At 38.6% G+C, this 24,637-nt stretch overlaps 1 protein-coding gene across 14 annotated transcripts in view; it reads right to left on the minus strand.

The window, feature by feature from the left end:
* Window positions 1–24,637, minus strand: part of IDE (insulin degrading enzyme) — a 62,140-nt gene that overhangs the window by 11,973 nt on the left and 25,530 nt on the right. For 8 of the 14 annotated variants that reach the window (XM_083616137.1, XM_083616142.1, XM_083616141.1 and 5 more), the window contains exons 9-22: window positions 23,806–23,897; window positions 23,147–23,227; window positions 22,007–22,110; window positions 19,691–19,793; window positions 18,416–18,538; window positions 17,774–17,856; window positions 14,223–14,367; window positions 11,557–11,667; window positions 10,700–10,820; window positions 7,710–7,801; window positions 5,219–5,330; window positions 4,317–4,484; window positions 3,569–3,841; window positions 2,853–2,914 (exon numbers count right to left, since the gene is read on the minus strand). In XM_083616137.1, coding sequence (XP_083472263.1) covers window positions 2,853–2,914; window positions 3,569–3,841; window positions 4,317–4,484; window positions 5,219–5,330; window positions 7,710–7,801; window positions 10,700–10,820; window positions 11,557–11,667; window positions 14,223–14,367; window positions 17,774–17,856; window positions 18,416–18,538; window positions 19,691–19,793; window positions 22,007–22,110; window positions 23,147–23,227; window positions 23,806–23,897 — 1,670 coding nt within the window. Of the gene's footprint in view, window positions 1–2,852; window positions 2,915–3,568; window positions 3,842–4,316; window positions 4,485–5,218; window positions 5,331–7,709; window positions 7,802–10,699; window positions 10,821–11,556; window positions 11,668–13,590; window positions 13,736–14,222; window positions 14,368–17,773; window positions 17,857–18,415; window positions 18,539–19,690; window positions 19,794–22,006; window positions 22,111–23,146; window positions 23,228–23,805; window positions 23,898–24,637 lie in introns of all 14 variants that reach the window. The other 6 variants (XM_083616138.1, XM_083616134.1, XM_083616136.1 and 3 more) reach the window with 1 other exon arrangement.

Consider the following 24,637-nt stretch of genomic DNA (forward strand, 5'->3'; position numbering starts at 1 on the left):
TATATCAATAATTAACATTTTCTTAATCGGCCGTAATGACAAGTCTACTGAAAGCCATGATGCAATGCACAGTCAAGTTCTATTAGCACTGACTTGAACACAGTGAGCATTCATAATTAAAAGTAACTAAAGTGGTTCTAGAAAAAGCATCTCCATTCCAAAGTCGGGGGGAGGGAGGGGAGGGACAGTTAATGGCAAGCTCCTTACACAATTATTTTTTTAAGAGACGCTTCAATTCCAAAATACTTTTTAATTTACTTTTTTAGATGGCAGAAAGAAGTTTGCCTCACTTCAAAGAAGCTGCCTTATAATCTGTTCAACAGAAATGCTGCACAGTGTTTCATTCCCTTTCTTGCATCCCTTCTTGCAGTGTGTGTGTGTATGCATGCAAAAGCTGGACAGATGCAGCGATGGGGGAAATGAATGGACTGGGGGTGTGGATGGAGGAATATGGTGTGGGGGTGTGTGCATAAGGGGTGGATTGACCGGAGGAGCATGGCTATCGTCTTGGATATCCTCACGACTGCTCCTGGTGTGGAGACCCTGAAAGCACATCTTCTACCTCTTGATTACATAGTCTGCAACCATGCATTTTAACTGCACACCGAGCAGCTGTGTTTGACAGACAGGATAGGGATTCAGAGCTCTCTCCTAATCCACTCTGCTGTTTGAAAACAGGGACCCAAAGGGATGTGCACTGCCCTTATATGCTGCCTCTTTCAGCTGCGTGTGCATTTGGCTTCTCCCGGTGCTTCATGCTCTGCAACCATTGGGGCACGGAAGGAAATATCCTTTTTTATGGTTTCTAGCCTGGGGGGGGGGAGGGTTCATTAGTGGGGCTTCTACTACTGAAGAGTCATGTGCTTCCTTGTCTACCTCCACCTTGTTCTGTTGTACTACTCCCAAAACCAATACTGGCATATATGTAACATGTATTCTGCTTAGGCTATTCAAACCAAAGATCCAAAAAGCATGCATGAATTTGTCTGAGTCACTTCAAAACTGTAATGACCATGCCCTTTTTAATAAGCATCAGCTATTAAAGGGGGGAAATTAGTTCGTCTGAACTTGAATCAACAGCCCTGGAATATGTTTAACGTATTCATTTTTACCTGCCCTGCAAGCTGCACGCATTGCATCCTTGCTTGTTACTGCCACCTGGTCGTATTGCTTTCTTCCACTGGCAGTTTGGAGGGGATAAGCAAAATGTTTTGCATGTGCGCTACTGCTTTAGCGCTGTGCCTTTTGGCATTGTTTAGCTTTCTGTGTTTCTTGCAAGTTGTGGGCATTGTGACCTGATGGTTGCACACCTCTCTTAGCATGCACAGATTGCCTCTCTCTGTGTCCATGTGGCATGCGAGTGTTGTTGCAGTCTTGCCCCTGATTTGGGGAGGTTATTCTAGGGACATTGGGAGCATGACTGCTGTTACTATCGTAAGAGCGGCCCTATTGGATCAGACCAAAGGCCTAGCTTCTGCAGCATTCTGCTCTCACAATGGCCAAGCCAATGGATATGGGAAGCCCACGAGGAGGACAGGAAAACAATAACACTATTATCTTTTCTTTGTTCCTGTTGTTGTTTTTCCTCCTTGTCTCTTCCAAGCTGGGCTTGGTTAGACCAGAGGTTTTCAACCTTTTTGGGTCCATGGCTCCCTTGACCAACAATTTTTTCTGTGGCACCCCATGGGAGTCTTGAGCCCGGCTATGTCACCCCCTGCCTGTACAGCTAGCAGCCCCTCATCCCTTTTCAAACACCCTCCCTTGTGGAGTGTTCCCGCAGCCTCCTCTCTTCTCCCCTCTCCTTGGGAATCCTCTGGGTAGCTGCCGCCCCTGGTCTCTGAGCTGCCCCCCCCCAAGAGAGGTGTCTCCTCCCACTGCCCCACAGGGGCCTGGGAAGCATCCCCTGGCCAGCCCCAGAGACACCATTCGCCTGGGGAGCTCGTAGCCAGGGCTGCTGCAACAAACAGTTGTGCAAGCCTTTGGGAGGCAGAGATGCAAGAGGGTATCAGAGGAGGGAGGGAAGGAAAAAAGGAGAGACCGAGGCCAGTGTTGTCCATGGCACCCGTGACCATCTTTCAAGCCACCCCAGGGCGCCACGGCCCACTGGTTGAGAACCACTGAGTTGGACTATAGGACTCCTCTGCTACGTACTTGTATTGCAATAAGCAGCTGCTCAATAAGGCAATATTATTAATTTTGCAAAATCACCAATTACTGTTATACATACAGAGATGATTGCAAGGTTAAAACAACCCTATAACTTCCTTAAATACAGCATACAAACAGTTCAGGTGCTATACGTAACAATGACAATAGTAGCTGCAGAGATGTCCCCAAGGCCAACGTGTGCTTTGTAGAATCTGGCTAAAGAACAACAACAAAAATAGTTGTTCTTCCCCACCCCCATCTACTTTAAAAAGCTTTTAGAATATAGTGTCACAATTTTAACCCACACCAGATATATATAATTGTTCCTGTAAAGAGCTTTGGCTTGTCCAGGCAAAAAAGAGAGAAAAACTATCATTTACATGTTTGAATTATGCTGACAGTATGCACAGAATTAAGTTAGCAAGCATTCTGATGAGTGACTAGGGAATAATTGGGGAGCAACATTTTTACCCTGGTAAAAAGAATGTGGAATAAAATAAAAAAACAGAAGAATACTCACAGGCTCTATTGTCATGTTCATAGCACACAGCAACATTTTAACATCTGATATATGTATGTACTCCATTTAGATAAAAGTTGTGATGTTTATCAAGTTCTCAAACTGTTATTAATATATTCCCTTAAATTTTACACAATTTTACAATCAGAAGCTAAACTAATCAGAAATATTATGATCAGCTTACCTTATAAAAGTGCATAATATCATCCTTAGTAAGAGTTTTGAGATATGCCACTTCAATGTTATCTGGACAACAAAGTTTATAATTAATACAATTATGCAATTTACACTTCCTTCAAATCACAACACCTCAGCATATTGTAATTATAATTATTATTTATTGAATTTATATACCGCCCTATACCTGGGATATTCCTGTCACTGAAAATATTGCTATCCTGAAGGATCAGGACATTTTCTGAAGCCTGTGCATATGTGACATTCCATGTTCTTAACTATGATTAATGGATCAGGAGTATCTGCATCAAGCATCATATGTTCTTAGACTGATGCAAAGGAAGGGATAAGGCAGCACTGGAATTTCTAGAATGCAAATCCCTCATCACATAATCTGTTATAAGAATACATGCCAGGCAGGTTTCAAAAATGGAATGTGGTCTAGATGGGGCAAAGAAATAGGTAATACCACAGAAATAGCTAATAATAATTTAATTTTTAAAAATTATTATTTGTACCCCACCCATCTGACCGGGTCGCCCCGGCTATGTGCAGCATCCCAGCATTGTGACTTTGACACTAATTAATCTTCCAAGTGTATTCCAGAACTAAATATTATTATTTTATCATGCATGGTGGGTACACTTTAGATGGTCTGAATTGTTACTTTTGTTAAGCTGTCATCCAAAAAAATTACATTTCCAGCTTGGGAGTGCTTCTTACCTCTGTCAAAGTTATATTGCTGGGAAATAATTTCACCCCAGTATTTTGCACACTCAGCAGACAGTTTCTTTGGTTTGTCAAGGCGACGAATTGCTAAAGCCTGGATGTGCTTCTGGAAGGCTTCATCAGACATGTCCTCTATACTCTTCTCCATGGTTTTTAAAAAAGCTTCAACCCTGCTCTCCAAGTAGTGTGGAGGTTTTTCTGACTGGATGATAAATCGTAGTCCTTGGATACCATTTGCCCGTCGTGGACCACTGAACACAATGTAACCTTGAAAAAAACCAAATAATTCATTCTATTAGACTCACTAAATAAATAATTAAAAAAGACAGAAGGGGTTTGTATTTCTGCCCTTGAATTCTGGCCAAATTCTAACATGACCATTAGTGCCTTAAATGGCCTTACATCAAGTGAATAGATGATATAACTATCGTAACTAATCTCAGGTTTTAGCTTTCGTGCAAGCTAATGGAGGGATCTCACATTATGCATTTTGACCATGAAGAAAACAGCATATATATTAAAATTGTATAAATCACTTTCATGATTCTCCTGTATCTCTTTGAAACAGTGATTTCATTGATTTGTCACTGAGCATGAAGGGCCCCAAACCATTGCTGGATTCCACAGCCATCACATGGACAGCATGTTATGTTGAACTATAGTGGCTGAAGTATACAATCCAAATTCTGCTCACCATAACAATATTTAGGTGATCTATGGAGAGAGGCAATCTATTATTTACCTAACTGTTCTTTAGTGCGCAGAGTATTGAAGCAAGGCTCTGAGATGATTTGACAGAAGAGCTCCAAAAACATATTCTCTGAGGTGCTTTGCATATCTGTTTGATAATATATTTCAATGCCACAATTGTTATGAACCTCATTCCTCTGTTGATAGACGAACCAACCTCCTAAAAAAACATGAAAATGATGCAAAGGGTCATTTTGAAAGATGGTCAAGCAGGGAACATCCATCGTCAACAGAATTTGAATGGAAGGGGAAATATACTCTCTATGTGATGTACACTAGTTTAGAGAAGAAATATAAGTACTCTATATAAATGCAATCTGGAGGCCCAGGACTGAAATGAATTACTTTTTCTAGTCATGGTTTCTTTGTTCCATGAGCAAAGAACTCCAGCTTATATTATAATCAGATGCATAATTACCCCCAAACAATGCCACTGAGTGGTTTGGTAAACAGTAGTTCCCGTTTCCACATTAGCAACTAGCCCCAAAATGGTGCATGATCTGCCCATGATGCACCTCTACACATCGCTATCCATTTTCCTACTCTGCGGTGCTTAACTCTTTGCACGCTGTGAATAAATTCAGGATATATATTTGAAAGTCAAATACTGAGACTTGAGTGATTTCATTTGTATAGTAATTCTGCACTCTATTCAGTGAGGAAGACCTTTTCCTCCAAAACTAACACAGAGATTCACAACACAGACCTAGACTATTGTTGCCAAAAAAACATATCATTTTGGCGTTGATTCTGAATTATTTGCCATGTTGTACTGAAAGCAAGTCACTTTCTAAAAAACAAATCAAGAAATTTCATCCTGACTTATTGCAAATGTAAGCACCATGAACCTCAGCTTTATATGTTTTATAGCTTATGTCCCAATGGAAAACTTACTGTCAGGCAGCTGTACTTCTCTATACCTTACAAGCTGGCTCGGAAGCAGAGGTTTTGTATGAGCATGCTCAATGAGAGTGTCTTCAATCATTTGCATAATTCCTAATGCAGCCTGGAAGAGAAGAAATTCATCAGAGAGTTTATTCATCTCCTGGCAATTGTCCATGTGGTAGCACACAGAAGGATAACAGGTATTACGGAAAATGGCGAAATTAGAAAGGAAAAGGAGATTACTAATTGCAGCAGATGCAAGCATTAGGAATGCAAAGCCGAGTCAGTACGTGTGACAGCTATGAAGCACACAAAACTGAAAGGCTGAATCTCTGTTTCTACATTATGTTTTAAATACTTTTAGAAAACAAGACCAACTTAAAAAATAATAATACACATTTTATATGCAATGCCTGTGCCCTACATCTTAGCACACAAGGCCGAATTGTTTTTTCCTCCCTGCCACCCCTCTTCATTTACAGAAAATATGTCAACTCATTGCTACTTTGATGTCCACAGCCAGCATCTGCTGTTATCATGGGTCAAAGGGCCCCATATTACTCTTGTCTCCTACTCTTCTGCATTTGGTTTCTGAAAATTTAGTGAAACCACACAATTCCTTAGTTCCCCCTTCATTTCCTACTTTATGCACTGATTAAGGTCCAAGTCCATGGTCCTCCTAAGCCTCTAACTACGAGAGACGTGTATGCATCATGGGGCTAAAACAATACAGCTGCACAAACAGCAAAAATGCCTTTGACAAGCCAATGTTATAAAACCCTTTGATCATCTCCAGAGAGGAGTCTTACTTTCTGGAGTTGATATCAAAATCACTATGCATTAAAGTACCAAAGAAAACCTTACGATGATGAGTAACAAATCTACAAAAAAGCCTGAAGTCACTCTAGGGAAAGCCTTTATACAGGAAACAAACTCATCAAGATGTATTGAAATTAAATCCAAAATAATAAAGGCTGTTAAAAGCTAACTGTGCTTATAGAGATGCAAAACTCCAAAGCCTTTTTGAAAGATACAGTCATATTCAGATATGCAACTTCAAAATGACAACTGCAAGGCTGGGTCAACTGATCTGAACTCAAGAAAATCTCATTTAAAATGTGCTTTAAAATTCAAATTCAGTAAGCCAAAACCTTTTGGATTCTAACATCACAGAAAGTAACCTTGCATAGAAAAGACAACATTTAAAAATGCTAAACCAGGGTGTGGTTTGATTAAACATATAATGTCAAGGAACGCCACTTCCTCTTCCATGAAACCAAATATCCAGGTATGGTAGATGTCATTGTTCACTGTGCAGTTCACTATCTGGGGAGACTCAAATAGTTTTTACTAGTCCTTAATGGTTCATGCGGGAGGACTTTGAGACCTTGCCCTTTTGGTTTGCCTTAAGTCAAATTATTTTACCGTTACTATGGCATTAAGGGTTATTTTAAGATGCTCAGAAATAAGTGAGCTGGACATGCTCATTCACTGTTGCCTCTTAACATAAAATATACACAGTTTCTACAGATACAGTACCTTAAAGTTTTTTCTACAAACATGGCTGTTGGTACCTTCCTCTTACTTATTTTATCCAACCAACATACGCAATACAGACCTGTCATACTTAGCGCAAATATGTAAGACCCTAGTCTCATTTTACAGGTAGGTATGGAAGCAAACTAGCTCTATAATTTCATCAAAAGTACCATTAACATCGCTGCATTAAATTCCTTTGCTAAGATATTATTCCAACATCTCACAAAGCTGTACCAGGCAATCTTATACTATAACATTAAAGTCACAATGTCTATTATTTCCAGCTCACAGACTGCCATTTAACATTAGCCACTCACTTCATTCTCAGCTATTTTAAATACATGCTCTTGGTTCAAATTATATGCCTGTTTGAGAACTTAAGTGTGTGGATCTAGCATTCAATTTTACAGCCTTATTTCATCACTGAAGCAGACTGCACAGATACCATGAAGTATAAACTGCCTGAAAGCTCATTCCAATACATATTGGAATGCAAGTCCCTTGAACATTCAAGTAGTTTTGCTTGATTTTAAGAAATCACTTAACAGGGTCAGTTACTTATCTGGGACAAAAAGGAAGCATCACACAGCCGAAAAGTTCAATCTTGAATGTGAAAAGTAAGCTTAAAGAGACATCACAGATATGATTGTGCACCTGTACTGTCCCCAAGTTATGCAACAAGAAACAGAAGCCTATGTCTGGGATACAGCATTGTGCAGATTTCATTTCAAATAGATGTAATAGCCTTTCTGTGTTATTTTATACTCTTTTCTCTAGTTAAAGACACCCACAGAACAATATTGGACAAGCAAACCTGTAAGAGAGACTCACTGACAGAAAAGCTTATGAAGATTTAAAAAGCAAGCATGGATCAAAAGATAGAGAAACTTAAGTAAACCCTTGATTTTACGTACAATTATCAGTATAAATCTGCTTCTGGTGAAAAACGTATCAAACCAACCTGTTTTGTTATATTGCCATGGAGAAGTGCTTCAATGTGTAACCGTGACAACAGCTGAGAAATAAAGGCCTTGAGACGGGGAAGGGTGACATCTACAATAGATATTTAGATGTTTAAAATCAATCACATTTTCCATTTCGAAAATCAAGGCCTATATCATCCTAAAATGCAATACATGTCTTAGAAGATGACAAAGAAAATTATAATAATCAACAAAAGTCAGTGGGAGTTTTCTTCACAAATATTCAGGTTTGGGAAAGTTTCCAGGACAAAATTGCAGTGCTCACTGCGTAGTTTGCCTTGCTTAGAATTCACATGTTATTTGACCCAGATTCCAACACAGAAAAGAAAAGAGAAAGGCAGACAGACAGACTATGCTGCACTGCAGTTAGGCTAAACAGACATCCAGCCTCAAAAATAGTAACAGTCATTCAGGTGGTGGCTGAAGATAAAGCTTAAGCTGTTAACTACATAAAAGAACATGTAGTTTATCATTCCCCATCATCTTGACAGCAATTATTTCTGAATGGCAGTTTCAGAGATTGGTGGTTATTCTGAAATTAATTAAACTTTTAATAGATATGTATGGTAGGATTAATGCCTTTAGCTACAGGCACATCCAAACACCCACTGAAACACATGTGAGTGTAGATGAATATAAATGGTGAATACAAGTTTAAGTGCCACCAGAGTGGATTGTGGCAATCAACCTTAGAAACTAAACAATCAGCATAACCTAGATTTCACACCTCCACTCCCTTGTAGAAGTGTACAAAGGGAAAGATGGGGAACTTACATAGGGGTCAGGGGGTGAGGAGAGAATATTGGAAAGAAATTTCTTCCTCCTGCCTGTCTACAGCCAGGCATACGGATCACTAGTAAATAGATGCTGTGTAAATAAGATCTCTGATATCACTGATGGTAAGGTAGAGAACATAGGAATGCTGTATTTGGGGTTGTTCTTGAGGCTGCAGCTACCGCAGAATGATTATGCTGGCTGTTACACAGGGAGGCAAGAAGCGATCATATTGCAACAAATTCTGCACTGACTGATGGTTATGGGATCCAAGTATTTAAAGGAGCACCTCCCCTGATAACTCCCAGCCCAGTCTATGTGGAGGAAGTCCTGCTTGGGTGCTGCTGGAGGGCGAGGCCCGTGGGGTGGTGAAGTGGAGCAAGGACTTCTTAATGAGATTATATTAAGAAGACTGAGATTATATTGTCCGGACGGTGCTGATGTTTCAGTGTCACTTAAAGACAGTGCTGCATCCAATGAAGTTGTCCCATTACTGCAAGGACAACAGAGGGGGACAGCAGAGGAGGGCTCTTGTCTTCATGTCCTGCTTGGGAGCATCTCCAATGGCATATAGATGGCCACTGCTGCAAACAGAATGCTAAACTAGAAGGATGTTTGATTTCATCCATAAGACCATTTAGCACATCTGGCCCTGAAGATGTGTATGGGGACTAGGTTGGATTGGATAGTGATTTCCCCTTTGCTTCATTCTCTGTTGCTGTCATTAGAATCACTCATGAGTTTGTGTTGGCCCAGTTCTTTTGTCTGATAACAGACATGGGCTTCTAAGTGGAGCAGCGTGAACCCTGAGTGAGCTATGTGGCTGCAAACTGGAGTGAGTGAATTAAATATCTGCTGCTTTCTTCCCAAGACCTATATCCTGCCCTGCCCCATGCAATGTTCCTGAACAAAGTGGAGCAAATTGTACGAGTCTGGCTGAGAGTATAAAACAAATATTACTGTGCTTCCCTTTGTCTTGAAAGAGACTGAGTGTTTACACAGTTCACAGACTTAAAATGACGGAGGTTGAGCTTGCTAACCTGGAAAAGCACCAACTATGCTTGGTGAGCAGATGAATGGCAGTGCCTGTACCTTTCTCCAATGTTCTGATTTTCCCTAGACTCAAAGAAAATTGATGAGCTAGAACAGCTGCATATCTGGACTTTTAAAAGGTAATAGGGAAACAGGACTTGAGAGTGGAAGAAAGGAACGGCATTCAGCATGCTGGGGTTCTGAAAAGTATTTGGAAATCTCATCTGAAAACAGGAATATTCAATGTACTGACCTCTAGGTGTTTTGCACAACAATTCACATCATTCCTGAACACTGACTATATTGGCTGGGGCTAATGGGAGTTAAGAGTCAAACACGGGGGGGGGGCACAATATTGGCGACCCCTCTCCTAGGACTATCAAACAGAATTTTAGAACTTCACAACTGCAACTGTAAAAAATAAGAGGCAAATTATATATCCATGGGTCATACTGCATAACCACTTCTTCCACAGGAATATGGAATTAATTTCTTAAAGTGTTTTTATGCTGTCCAGATCCCAGAATTTAAAAGGCACTCTTTAAGGGCAGATTGTTTGAACTAAATGAAGCCCCAGTTAGGGGGATTAAGTTCTTGAAATCTGTCTGCACCAAAACTGTGGGACTTTTCTGTGAGGGACTTCAAACTTCACATCTGAGCATACTTTTGGAAGCTTACGATCTTCTTGGATTGACTAGTTACTGCTGGTGGATAATTTTAAACTAGATATATTTTAGAGAAAGATATTTTGATGATTATGCTAAGCTTCTTCACAATGGACTTATTTTAAATGCTTAAAGCTTTGTTATTTTAATATTCCCTCTGTAACAAATGTGGTTTTGGTTATCATTAAGGATTATTTAAATTCTAAATTTAGATCTTAAAAACCTAGAACATGACAATAAGGTTTTAAAAGGTTTTCTCACCACCACTAAGTCAATCTAAATTACTAAAAATCTCCATACCCTCCCCATAGAACAGTAGTATGAATGCAGATACTATTTAAGACTGAGATGAAATTAAAATACTTTGCTCAAAGTTCAGTTGAGATAAAAAATGCTTGACTAATAAACAATTATAAAATCAAAACAAGTAAAAATACACATTAGATAGAAAAGATGTAGTTAAAATGGGCAAAATATATAAACTGGCAGCAGCTCACCATCTAAAGCTTCTTTTAATTCATCTTTGGTCCAGGCAACTTCTGTCATCAGTAGTCGGAGGTAATACATGGCATGCTGGTGTGGTTGTTCAGCTCGGAAGTTATTAAGCGACCGCATGTACTAACAAGGTTAAAATAAAATAATGGTTAAGAAATGAAGATTTGCGATGAACGTTGCCTGATTTTTTGATGTTCTATATTCAAATTATATGGTCAGATAAAAGAAATAAAGATGGGCAGGGCTCCCTCTTAACTGAGATCTCATATCATAGTTTGAAGCTGGATGACAAATCATTATTCATCCATGATTAAAAGGTTACCCTGACTAGCATTCATCAACCAATACTGGGGCCAATAAAACACATCAGGAATTTGCCTGTAATTGATGAGCAGCTGGCAGGTGGAGGAGAAGAAGCATGGGATCCTGTGGTCTGTTCCTAATCTCTGAACCAGCACTAAGGGATGGGAAACAGTATATATGTGCTGGCTAGAGGAAGAGAACTACAGAAAGACAGAGTCATAGCTGAAAAAGCCCTCACTAAATTTAATTGACTTAAATCTTATGGATGACTACTCTGAAGTCACATTATTTTCAAATGGAGCTTACTCTCAGGCAAGTGTGCAAATGACGACAGTCCAAGTGTGGCACCAATCATTGCAGTCTTATACCTTTCTGCAGGCATATGTACATTCCCTACACATTGTTCATAACTTGTTTGAACTTTTAGGCTCCTGTACACCCCCTCCTGCCTTCAAGGAATGAAATATTGCATGTATGGTGTCTTCCCCTGCTTGATAGCATGGGCTGCTTGATATTCTGATTTATAAGGATCAAAGTCAAGTTCAAGATGGCTTACCGCCTCCTTGATAATTTCAAATCTTTTTTCATCAATCTCAAAGGTAGCCATTTTCTCAACAATCTTCTTGAGCAGGATATGCTGCTTGTCATTGTAACCTTTTACGGAAAGCTATAGGAAAAGGATATATAAGCTGTTATGTGTTTGAAATATTCTGTTTTCTATAATTCTAGATTGTCCATCAAAGCAGTAAACAGCAACTTCTTAACACTGGGAAGCATTCTCCCTTATTTCACCAGAAATACTACGGTTTGCCCTTTACTACATGGAAGTCTATGTGTGATATTATTACTGCGTTACTTTTTCCCAGGGCTTAACATCTTCTATTACAATTACAAAGCAAAATTATAGTGGAAAACAAATATTGTTCCATGCTGCAAAGCAATGCTTCAAATGTCAGGTAATAGAAAACGGAATGAAATGTTGTTGCTCTTTCCCAGGATTAAAATCAGAAAAGCAATATGCTAATTGGAATGAAAAGAGTAGTTTATCATTCTTTTTCCAAATGAAGAATAAAAGTATCCTAGGAACCCAAATCTAGAAAAGAATATAGGAAAGAAAAACTTCTGTTCCATAGTTAATAAAGCAGAAGAGTCCATTATATACTGATTTTTAAGAAGTAGGGACTTACAAATGTTTAAGACATCAAGATGACAGGTTCATAAAATCATTGCATAACTCGGTTGACCACCATACACACAAGGCTGTATTGAACGCAATGCCAACTGGGTGCTGCTTGTGCAATGTGACTTCAGTTTCCTCTCCCTTTCCTGCCCCCCCCCCAACATGCTAAACAGGCTTCTCCACCCTTCTGGAGCTTACTCTGAAGGTGTATAGGGAGCTAGAGGGGACAGGAGAAGAAGAAAAAAGAGGATTTGCAGGTACTGATGACTAGCAGCATCTGCAAAGCTCCTTGCGCATATAAAGGATAAAACCTTTGTTTTAGCAACACCTTGCTGCCTGCAAGATGCACCGACTCACCTGTCATTTGTAATGTCTGGTATGTGGGAGGCTCTGCCAACCTTGCAAACTAAGCCTCTGAGGCAGATCCTAATAAGGATCTGGCCTATGAAGTCAAAAGGGCTCCCCAACCCCTGTGCTACATGATGAAAGAAATTAGAATGGACTTGACTCATATTGACTAGATCCCAGGTTGCAGTCTGAAAACATAACACCTTGGCAACCTTGCTGGTGCTAAATAGGTCTGATCAGATGAGAGGCTGCTGAACAACACTTTGTACACCACACCGAGTTCCATGATGGAAAAAATGGCAAGCTACAAATGTAAATAAGCAAAAATACTATAAAACTGTGCTGTTTTCCCCCAGCCAATTTTAGCACTGAAACCAATACATTAAAAAGCATGCTTTTTAGCAGCCCCATGTTTCATCAGATAAAGAAAATGTATGACCTACGCAGAGATTACTGGAGTCTTAAAAGTAAGTGCAATATTTTGGGAAAGTTTAGGGAAGAAATAGTCATGTACTAGAGATCACTTTTTAATGTACTCATTTGTTATATAAGGACCCTGTTTCACAAGTCATCTTGATCCTGAAATGCAGTCTTCTCATACCAATAATGCAGTTAGTAATATTTAGTAAATTGCATGTCTGATGAAGGTGGTTCTGGCACACAAAAGCTCATGCTGCAATAAATGTGTTAGTCTTCAAGATGCCCTGCAGTACTTTGGTGGTGGCTGGGGTTTTTATTTTTTAAGTATATATTAGGATCTAAATGACTGAAAGCCAGCAGAACTCCATGTTTAACTAAAAACATAGCAACTCGTTCAAGGTTACTAGACTATACAAATGAGTAAGAAATGCAGATCAGTAATGCATCAGCACACTTCTCAGTCATAAAAAAACGATTCCAATCATGGCCAAACCATTCAATAAATGGTTATAAAACTGCACAAGTCTCACACCCTTATGATAGGGATGCAAAGGAGGACAAAACCAGTAGCCATTTTTTCAAGCAGCACTCAACTCTCACGCCATCTAATTTTTGCTTGTTCACCCCCCCCATCTTACTTACAAGTATTGCATTCATTCCTGATGCAATGGCATAGACCAAACCTGAGAGGCGTGCTGCATATGTATACTCTTTTAAATCATCCTTCAATAACCTGATTAACAGGTATGTCATGTTGCAATGGAGAGGATCAGCATAAAGGTAGCGACTAACAAAAAAGAAAAACAAAACAAAAGGATGCTTTGATACTTCAAGGAGCGACACGGTAATGGATGAAGAAACATGACTGAAGAGTATGTATATGCAGCCTCGTAACTAATATTCTCGGGAATGAAACACTGGGAATTTGATTTCTCATTCGGAACTCTAGTGGAATGGAGCAGTATCTCAACTCCAATTCGGACTGTAAATTTGAGTTTTAAGTAAAAAAAAATATATATATTGCAAATATTCTGGTGAATGACGTAAAATGAAGTGCAAAAATTGCTGAATGCGAATGGAAATGTTGAAGACTCCAGAAATTTCAAATTATGAGAAAGTATAGCTAGAAATCAAGGTTGAAAAAGAAACTGAAAAAAACAGGTTCTCAGTTGGAAAAGCCATTGAAAAATTGCTTCCAGCAAATCAATTTTTTTCCTTCTGATTAGTGGAAGTAAATTTAAGGCTTTTAAGATTCTCCTTGATTTGGTACTTACATACATCCCATAGATGGTATTTTGGAGATCATAGTTCAAGCCAGCTAGCTCTGCTGCATATGCATACTCGTTGAGGGAGTCTTTGAGTAGCTCAAGGTACAAATAGGCCATGTTACAATGCAAGGGATCCACGTAAGCAAATGGGCTGGAAGAAAATGTTGAAAGTAAAATATCTGCTGCAATTACTTCCCAGTTCTGCTAGATCCTCCATACTGGATCTCAAGGACACAGTAAAAAAGAAAATGCTGCTTCCTGTTATGAGAATATTAAGACAGTATGTGAACACACACAGCTAAAGGAGGAAAGATTGATTAAACAATTCCATACTGAGACACACACACACACATATGTATTACATCTATGTTAAATCTACTGCGTAAGATTACACAAAACCATTTTTAGCTCACATTATTCTGAATTTGCTACAAAGACAAATGCTTACAAACAAGTACAAAACATATGTAAAACACTTAAAATATACAATGAGTTAAAAATCGCCACAGTGGATAAATCTAAAAGCTTGCCAAGTAGGACAGTCTCACACTTAACTTGCTTGTCATCAGGATTAAACCTCACTGAACACAGCTGCTGGTTTCACAAAATCAGGAAATAGCGCAGTTATAGGTTTGCTACCAAACCACTGGCATTTTCTATATTAGGCACAAAAATATCCAAGTTTTGTATTTAGCTATAGCACATAACACTACCCTGATATATTTTTGCAATATCCCAAGGAGGAAGAGTACGCTGCACAGACTTCCAAAGGTAAAGACAACTCAAAGACTCAAGTCATGTTTCAACAATACTGCTTCGCACCAACATATTAAGAGTGACAAACCAGATTAAGAGCAGAAGTAATTTGTGTACAGTATGGTCTAATATCTATTATGGATATATACATATAGCAGTTAAAAATATGAAATCATCAACATCGCCCAAGTAAATTGATCACAAAGCAACATTTCTTACTGAAGAATTCTATCATAAGTAAAATAAAAAGTACAACAATATTCAGCATGTTAAAGCAAAATAATAATTATGGGGCAGAATAATGATTCAAAGAACAAAACATTTAATTAAAACCATGCATCTCTTTTTGAAGAAAAATCAGAATGTTCTTTTAATAATGTGAAACAAGTGACCCTTTGCACGATGATTTCTGACATGCAAACCAACACTATTTATTCAGAAGTTAAGTTTCACTGGGCTCAATCAGACTTGCTCCCAGAAATGTATGCGGCCTCAATATATGTTAAAACTCACGGGACAATGTTGCATTTTCATATACATCTTATCTCAAGGCTATTATTGTAGAGACCCATCACAAGCAGAAACAACATAATCAGAAAAGGCTGAGACCTCATTTTTAAAACCTTTTCAATACAAAACTCATCAGAAGATAAAGAAGTTTGGGGGGGATGACTGCATTTTACTTAATATAGGAATTATCATTTCAAGATACATAACCACCCAAGTTTCTGTCTATAAACTCTCTTACAAAACCAAGCAGTACTGCAGTTCACATGCTTCCTCAAAAATCAAAATGGGACCATGAAATTAGCTAGCAATTATATTAAGTGTAAAAACCTAACTTACTTGGTTTTATCTTAAATTTCATTTTCAGTGCTGTAAAATGTTAAGTATGCTTCAACTTTAACAGGAAATTTGACTTCAGAACCAAGCAATTTCACCAAAGTAAGTTTTTAACTGGTCTATACAAATATCCCCAGCTCATAATGCTCAGCCTTCCTTATGAATTGAGCAGCATTACACTGAGAAATTATCAGGCTTATGAGCATATTTAGCTCATAAGAAGCTCTGGAACATATATTTTCTGTTTGAACGTTCAGCTGCTTTGGGAAAACTACACACCACATTCCAGACACGACAGAAAATGAAGGTTTTGTAGAAAGGCACCCTGGTTGTTGCTAACATTACAAGTAAGTTTATACTATAGGGATGTTGAGTTGAGGCTCACAGATTAGAAAGGTGTGCTTGGGCCCTCTTGAGATCCCAGTGACATTGAATCAAGAGTGCAACAGTTTCCAAATTGGGGTATGTGAGAGCTATTATCTGATGGGGGGAATATTATCAGCAATATTAGCAAATCCCAATTTCAAATTGAGTAATTCATCATCACTAGATACAAAGGGAGACCTCTGCGGGTGATCAGTTGTACTGCACTGGAAATGATTTAATGATTCAAGCACAGCCAATGCAGAGATGCAACAGTATTATCTGGCCCAGAGGTCTGGCGGGAAGGAGGCAAGACCTGAAGCGTAGTTTATGCAGAACCGCAATGGTGATTATGGGTTCACAGGAATGCTAAATATATTTATTTTATTACTTGTTGCATATTAACTGTTCTCAAAGCTCCCAAGCTGAGACAGACCAAAACAAAGATGAATTATTTTGTGTGCTAAAGAATGTTTTTAAAATCAAAAGCATTAAAGTGCAGTTCTAAAATTGTTCTGGACATTTGAAGGGAGAGGAGAATGAAGACCTGTTCATTTATTTCCCTCCATATGACTGTACATGGAGCTGGATCCACTGGCCTCATTGATATTCCCCAACACGCGGAGACAGCAGGGGATAAAACAATGGTGGGAGGCTAGAGCAGGGTTTCCCAAACTTGGGTCTCCAGCTGTTTTTGGACTACAATTCCCACTTTTGCCTTTTTAGGATGCAGCTTGAAGTGCTGCAAAGGCTCAAGAAGTGATTCTTCCACAGAATATGGTAGGGCACAAAATGCATGTGTACAGTAAGGGAATTATGGCTCTACAATACTAATTCCTGCTATCATACCAGTTTCTGACAAATACAACAGTCCTACATTCTACTTCTTGGACAAATCTTACTTTTAAAAAAACCTTCCTCCAAAATCAGATGCTCCTAGCACACACAAAAATAACTTTAGGGGTTAAATAAGGATAGTAGAATGGTACCAAAGTTGTATAAAAGTGGACTTGTTGAGGTCAAACAAGGCACTCATCGGGATCATAAAGCTGAGGGACTGCTCCACTGAATAGACTGAAAGCTACTTTCCTTTGAGGAATGTATTAATCAATCAAACAAACAAACAAACAAACAAACAAACAAACAAACAAACACCCATGGCTTGGATATAGCCATACATGTGTGGAAGCATGTTTCTGTGCATATATTCTCTGTGCTGTGAAGCTCTATCACCAGAGGTATGTTTGGTGTAGGAGTGTGGTGAAGGAGGAGAGTCATTAACAGCTCTTGGATTATGTTTAAAACACTCTTGTGGCACTTTAACAGTAACAAATTAAGATGCTAAAAGACTTTGTTGCTTGTGCTGCAACAGATTAACATGGTTGCTCCTCTGGAACGTGGACAATACTTTTCAGCCAGCACAAAACCTGTGCACACTGTTGCACATCCATAATGCTGGATTGCAGCAATAAGTGGGAACCGACAATCTCAGTTATTCCACTGTAGCAGCCCCAAGCATGTCTAGAATGATAAAATGTTTTCTTGAATGACTCTGCTTAGAATGATAAATTTTAAAGACAAGAATGCATGCATACCTGAAAAATTCAAAGTTGAGACAAGCTTTGGGTAGGAAAAATTTGTCATCTTGCTTGAACCATAGCTTGCACATAGCAGTGTCCTGAGTTTAAGAAAACATACATTTTCTATTATTATTATTATTATTATTATTATTATTATTATTATTATTATTATTATTATTATTAAATTACAAACTGTATTGTGCTGTCTAAACACATGCTTATATGCTAACATTTCTGAGATGGAAGGAGGACCTCTAAGCCCTGTGGGACTTTTGCCGGTATGAACACTAAATCCATACGCCGTTTGATTGCACCACTGCCAGGTAAGTCTGGAAAGAAGAGACAGCTATGGCAGGGTCTGGGCTTACCTGATATTGGGATGACCCATTAGGAGTTCATCTCCTAACTCCGCAATTTGAACTCACCTCCACCACTATGTGAAGGTTTATATACTTTGAATACGGGGCAAAAAGCCAACTGGATAGGAGCTAGTCACCTCTTAAAATAAAGATCCAATTTTCATTCATTTTTACAATCTATTCTTACAATACTGTTCATATTATAAGCAGTCTACTCAATGACCTTAATCTTTCAAAAGCAATTCAGGAATTCATATTCCCGAAATTCCACCCACAACTATTAAATACATATGCTTACCTTGATAAGAGTAGGGTACTGTGGTGCATCCTTCTCTAAAGGTACAATTTCAAAGTTAGTAGGGATAAATTCATTCTTCATTGGCAGCTTGAATTTCCCATTGAGGTCAGCATTTTGCCATTTCTACATTCAATGTGCAAACAAGAGGATAGTTTTGTTATTATCCAGTGGGTGGGTTAAAAAAAATTGTGCTGCAATTGTGTTGCTCTATGAAGGATTATCGACCTCTGATGAATCATGCTTCTTCAAAATTCATGACAAAATTAATTCTTACTAATGTTTCAAATTATTTAATCTGTATGATTCCTTGCAGTTCACATAATACCATTTAAGTTTGCTTTTAACTATGTTCCATAAACACTTAGAACATAGCGCTGACTGAGGGCTAGAGTGCATGCTCTAACCACTGTGCAGAACTACTAAGAAATGCTTTCTGCAATATGTATCACCATGTGAGCAGCTGGTTTTCACTCTTAGCAATATGTGAAAATATTACACAAATCCTCCAAACACAGCTGCGTGTGTGATCATAGCTGTATGTTCAGCTAGGTGCTCTGCACATAGTTTCTCTCTCGCTAAAGCTTATTAATCATAGTTTCTCTCTCGCTAAAGCTTATTAATTTTTTTTTGGGGGGGGGAGGTGTTTTAAGGGTCCAACATGTATAGTATTGGCTGCACCACAAAGAGATGTTCAAGGATTTGGTTCACATTTTGAAGTGAAGTCTATTTCCCCCCATAACACCAGTTGAAATTAACTAACACCAATGTGACACACTTATACAAGCAACAGTATTAGTTGCTTTTGTAAACAACACAAAATAAACTTTATTGTAAGCAGTGGCGGAGCAAGCCGATCGGGCGCCTGGGGCAGCACACGTGCCCTGTGCCCAGGGGCGAGGCCAGCCGCCCGTGGGGGCGGGCCAGCCACCCACAGCGGTGGGGCGACCCAGGGCAGGACGCTCCGCGGGGCCTCCGAGGAGTCTGCCTGCCTTCTCCCACTCAGCCGCCCTACAGCTGAAGGGAAGTTGGCGGGCGGACCATTTGGGGCAGTGCGGAGCCTGCAGGCACTCAAGCCACCGCATCACTCCCAGGAGAGACGCCTGCCTTGGGTGTGCTGCAGGCCCCGCAGTGAGTGCCGCCCAGCATTTTGTCACCCCCTTCAATGGCGACACCCAGGGTGGACCGCCCCCACCGCCCCCCTTCCTCCGCCCTGATTGTAAGAAGTGTGAAAATACTGGTTACATATTCAGTTTACCACCAACTTTCTCACCACACCTTAATGACTTCATCAGAAATTGCCTCTTGCTTGTACTGGGTTCCATACCATTTTTCTGTTCTATCAGTTTTTCCTTCAAAAGACTTAGAAACTATTGCAACCCTAAAAAATAAAACCAAAACATAGTAAGTAAGCAAGCATATTACCTCCCCTGCCCCCAAAATACTATTCAAATAATTCTGCTTGGTCACTAAGTTCAAAGATTCTGTTGTTAATACTGTAAATTCTATATGTCCTATTCTATTTTTCCATGTAATCCTCCTGTCAGTAAAACAAAAAGCAACATTTATCCATATCAAAATGGCTATGTTAAACGACCCCTTGTCATAAAAGATATAATATATATATACACACACACACACACACACACACACAGAGAGAGAGAGAGAGAGAGAGAGAGAGAGAGATTATACACTGAACTTGCGTATAAGAGGATGTATTTTACAGGATTTAATATATTAAGCTCAGTTTGCTTTTTGCAGCTATGCAAAATTTCACTAAAATTTCACTAAAATAAAAGATTTCTAGCTCTCATGACAAGTATTTTAAAAAAGACGTTAACAGAATATTTGAAAAAATTCCCAGCAATTAAGAGCATATATAACACACCCAAGGTGCTCCTAAATTCATTTTCTACCATTTCTAAACAGAAATTTGAAGCAAAGGAAAAGACCATGCAAATGTCCTCCATGGGTAAAACTACAACATACTTTTGTGATCATGCTCTCTGCAACATTTTAACAGTTTCCAATTAGTTTTAACAGTTTTCCAGGCTTCAAATGGTCTAGAATTTTAAAGAAATGCTTTGGGGGGGGGGTAAGTAAGGAGAAATAATGCAGAATAGCAAGAGTAATTATCATCTCTCTGGCCAATTATATGCGAGAGAAAACATTTACTATCAATCCTGTTCTAGCACCTCAGAGCCTACTCGTAGTTAATTAGAAGACTATAGGACAGTTGGATATATGGAACACTTAATCAGTCTGAACATTTAGTACAAACATAACCTTAAAAACAAAGGATAGGGCTGAATCAGAGACAGAAATAACTAGCGATTTTTCATTTTAACCTTGTCCTTGGCTGCCAAATAATATCTCAAGATGGAAGATTCTGTGCTGTAAATGAAGCACCCCACTCAGCCTTCTTTCACACTATGTATGAATACAAGGCACAATACAACAGTATGAGGGAAGCTTTATTTCCCTTTGAAATTAGTTACTATGGTAACAATTCTGTCACTGGCAATGAGAGAACACTGCTTATCTCAGTGTTTCTAGCATACACTGGCAGAGAACCATGGCTTCAGCAAAAAAATAAAAGTCAATTATGTACACCAAGTATGAAAGTCTATCGTATTGAAAATAGCAGGAAGAGTTTACCTGCCACTAATAAAAACCTCTCTGTTGCCAGTGGACAACTGCGTTTCCACTCCGCTGCAACAACCTTGTTTTACAAATCATATGACAAATACAGAACAAGTCAATACATTACTATGAATTAAGCAGCAGTCAGGGGTGTCTGCTGACATGGACCCTGTATGTGGGCCAAGTGCAAAATTGGGGTGAGCATACAATCACAGGTAAAATCCATGATGAACCACTGTGATTCTCAAGAAGAGCTGCACAAAGAAGAGTGTGTTTTCCTTAAGTAGAAGCATTGGGCTCAGTCCAGTTAATCCTACAAGCACAAGTTGCCTCTCAGTCCCTATTCTGCAGCAACTATCGTCTTTACAGTTTCCCAGATAATCAATTTGTGTCATCTACGCCCCTCACCCTGCCACAACTAGAATCAGATACCTAATTCGAATCACATTTTCAGATTCTGATTTCAAGGGCAAGCACTGACCAGTTTGCCAATGTGGCAAACTATAGTTGCAATAAATAGAAAACAGAAAGAAAAGCATCACGCTAGCCTGCTGTTCCTTTCGTTGCTTCACCTATGGGTTGGAGGATTGTTTCAATTGAGCCCTAGTGTGAAAGCATCCAGAAGAGTCAGTGACATGGGTGTGACATTTCAATGAAGTCTATCAACATCGTATGATAATTCAAAAGAACTACACATTAGTTATGTAAATATGACAAAGGCACATATCAGTTCTTAAAATTATTATGCAGTGTTCTTCCCTCCTTCCATGCCGTGCTAAATATTTTTCTTTGTATAGCATAGGAAAACTTTAATATTTCATTCAAGGAGTTTTGCACATGTAAAGTTATTTTGGATTTAAAAGTACAATCTACAATCCATTAGCAGTTTTAACCTGCAAAATATTTCCATCTCAATCTGTACAAAATATTGGATGTGGCAATATAGCTTACCGGACATTTTCAGGTCTTAATTTATCCAATACCATTTCTATTAAATCAGGCCTAAATTCTTCAAGTAAATATTCTGCAGCAAGAACTTCTTCTATAGGATAGTACTACAATAAAAATGTGATATTTTTAGTTTAAACCGAAGACATTATGCATAATACTAAAGTGATAAAATATAGTTACTAAGATAGTTGGCTATCACTCTAAGTAACACTTGGAGTAGACTCACTGAAATCAATAGATCTTCTCAGAGTTATGACTAATGTTAGATGTCACCCATAGTACAGAAAGAATCACTGTCATTTAGGTACACAGCTAATAAAAAAAAAGCTACCTGTACTAAATTGTTGATATTATAAGGGATAAAAAGAAGCAAATGCTGACCCCTGGAGGATGTTTTCAAAGTGAATGGAAGCGACATAAACATGTTCATGTAGCAGTATCTAAAAAAAACCCTGCTTTCAGAAATTCTAACAGAAAGCTATCTTCTCCCGCCCCCCCCCCCCCAGCAAAAAGCAAATAATTCAGTACTTATGAATTCATTCTGGAAATAAAAAAGAGTGTAGAAGCAAAGATGTCTCCAAGGTTGTTTTGCAAACTGGAACCTTTGGTGAGTCTGCCTTCGATCTAAGTCACCAAGGCTCTTTAGATGTGAAGACACTAAAACCTAACAGGTCTACAGATAAATAAGACAATACCATATGTTTAGGACCAGGCCCTAAGAACGCCTGGTACAGGAAAGATCATTTAACCAGTAAGCATGATTGTGCATTGTAAAAGTCATACTGATTAATCAATATACAGATAATCAGTTCAGTTATGCTTGGAAGGAAACAGTGCAAATTATTCAGCTATATCCAGCAACAGTCAGGGTCCCAGTCCATACTTGGTAACTAGTCTTTCCATGGAGTTATTAAGTGAGGAGACAATTAGCTGTCACTACCACTTTATAGTGTAATTGTGTGCCATATCAACATCTTTTGGCCTGCAATACTCATCTTGGACAAAGTAATTTATCACTATACATGCATAATTTTTTTGTGCTTTACCCCAACCTAATGACATTGATGCCCAACTTTTGACACATTTCAGAAATGTTGAGAAATATTTCAGCATTAAATTCAGTCCAATTTCGTAACTTACGTGAAGAATCCCTGCAACTTTTGATGTATAACCCCGGGGTCTTTCTTTATCTTTAAACCTGAAGGCTACAGCATTTAAATCCTAAAACAAGAAATAAAATTAAGTTATTCTGCAATGCCACTCTTCATATTGTAAACGATGGGTAAGAATGGTATTTTTAAACGATAATGGGAAATGAAGCTTGGACATAAATTTTATTTGTTTTTTGAAGTTAGCAATCAATTGAATAAATGCACTGTGGTTTAATGAATGCAGGCAAACATAAGAGAATAAGTGAAAACCGCTTTAAGTTATTACAAAGCATTTAGGGCAAAGTAAACAATGTATGTAATAAACTGCATTCAAAAGCATTAGAAACTAATTGATTGCATTCAAGAACATTAGGAACTTAACTAAGCAGATTTAAAGAAAATGGAAGTTATAATAATTTTAATCTTCTATAAGATGAATTTTTGTTTATAAAGCTATGGATTATTAAATATAGCATCATTTTAGGTAGGTCATGTGTTTGTTCATAAGTTCATAAATTAATTTTAAAAACAAGAAAATTTAACAGATGCAATCTATTTCTAATTAAGGTATCTAAAATAAGAGAAGATCCGGTGTGAATCTCTAAAACTACTTGAAAGAAAACCTCAAATATATTGCAATTATCATACCTTACATTCTTGGAAAACCCACTCTTGAGGTCCTTCTGTACGTAGTTTTTGTATATACTGAAACATGTGCAAGATAATATCCTCCACGTGTACTTTCAAGAAAAAGATAAAATATTGCATGCATAAGCAATTTCTCAGGGAAACACAAAGTGAACATTTTTAGTTTTCTTAGGGCCAAGACTAGACATGACACAAGAGATCTGCAATTAGAATCTCCTGTGTGCATGTACAAGGCTTTTAAAAAACGAATCAGCAGCCCCATGCATGCACTTTGAAGACGGGGATGTTTGAAACCCTTTTCTCCGATGCCCTTCCCCGATCTATTTGCTCCAGTGGGTGAGCCATTTAGGGCTGCTATTCTATCCCCACTTAACTGAGAGTAAGCCCCATTGAATTCAGCAGGACTTACTGCTGAGCAGATATGGTTGGGACTGCATTGCTGACCATCAATCTTCCAGTTCAGCCCTTATACTTAAAACTAGCAGCTCAGTCTGACAGAGGCTAAACTAATACAAAGTTGTACAAACCGAATGTATGCAGTATTCACACATCTATTTGACTAATGTAAAAGTATATAGAGTATCAAGCAAACAACATGCACATGATACCTTTAGATATACAAATAATTTCCAGAGAGATAAACTTGCTGATCAGTTATGATCTTAACAGAGGCCCAATTTGCACGTAACACAAAACCAAACCATGGCTCATTGTGAGCAACCAAAGATAGAAGATTGTGGCCACTTCGCTCCTCCTCTGATCCTGCTGCTGCTATGCTGCTGTGACCTTAGCATTATGTCCAAACATAATGGCTGAGCTTTATGTCTGAATC

The sequence above is a fragment of the Podarcis filfolensis genome (genome assembly GCF_964270895.1).
Source record: "Podarcis filfolensis genome assembly, chromosome: 5".
Classification (NCBI taxonomy): domain Eukaryota; kingdom Metazoa; phylum Chordata; class Lepidosauria; order Squamata; family Lacertidae; genus Podarcis; species Podarcis filfolensis.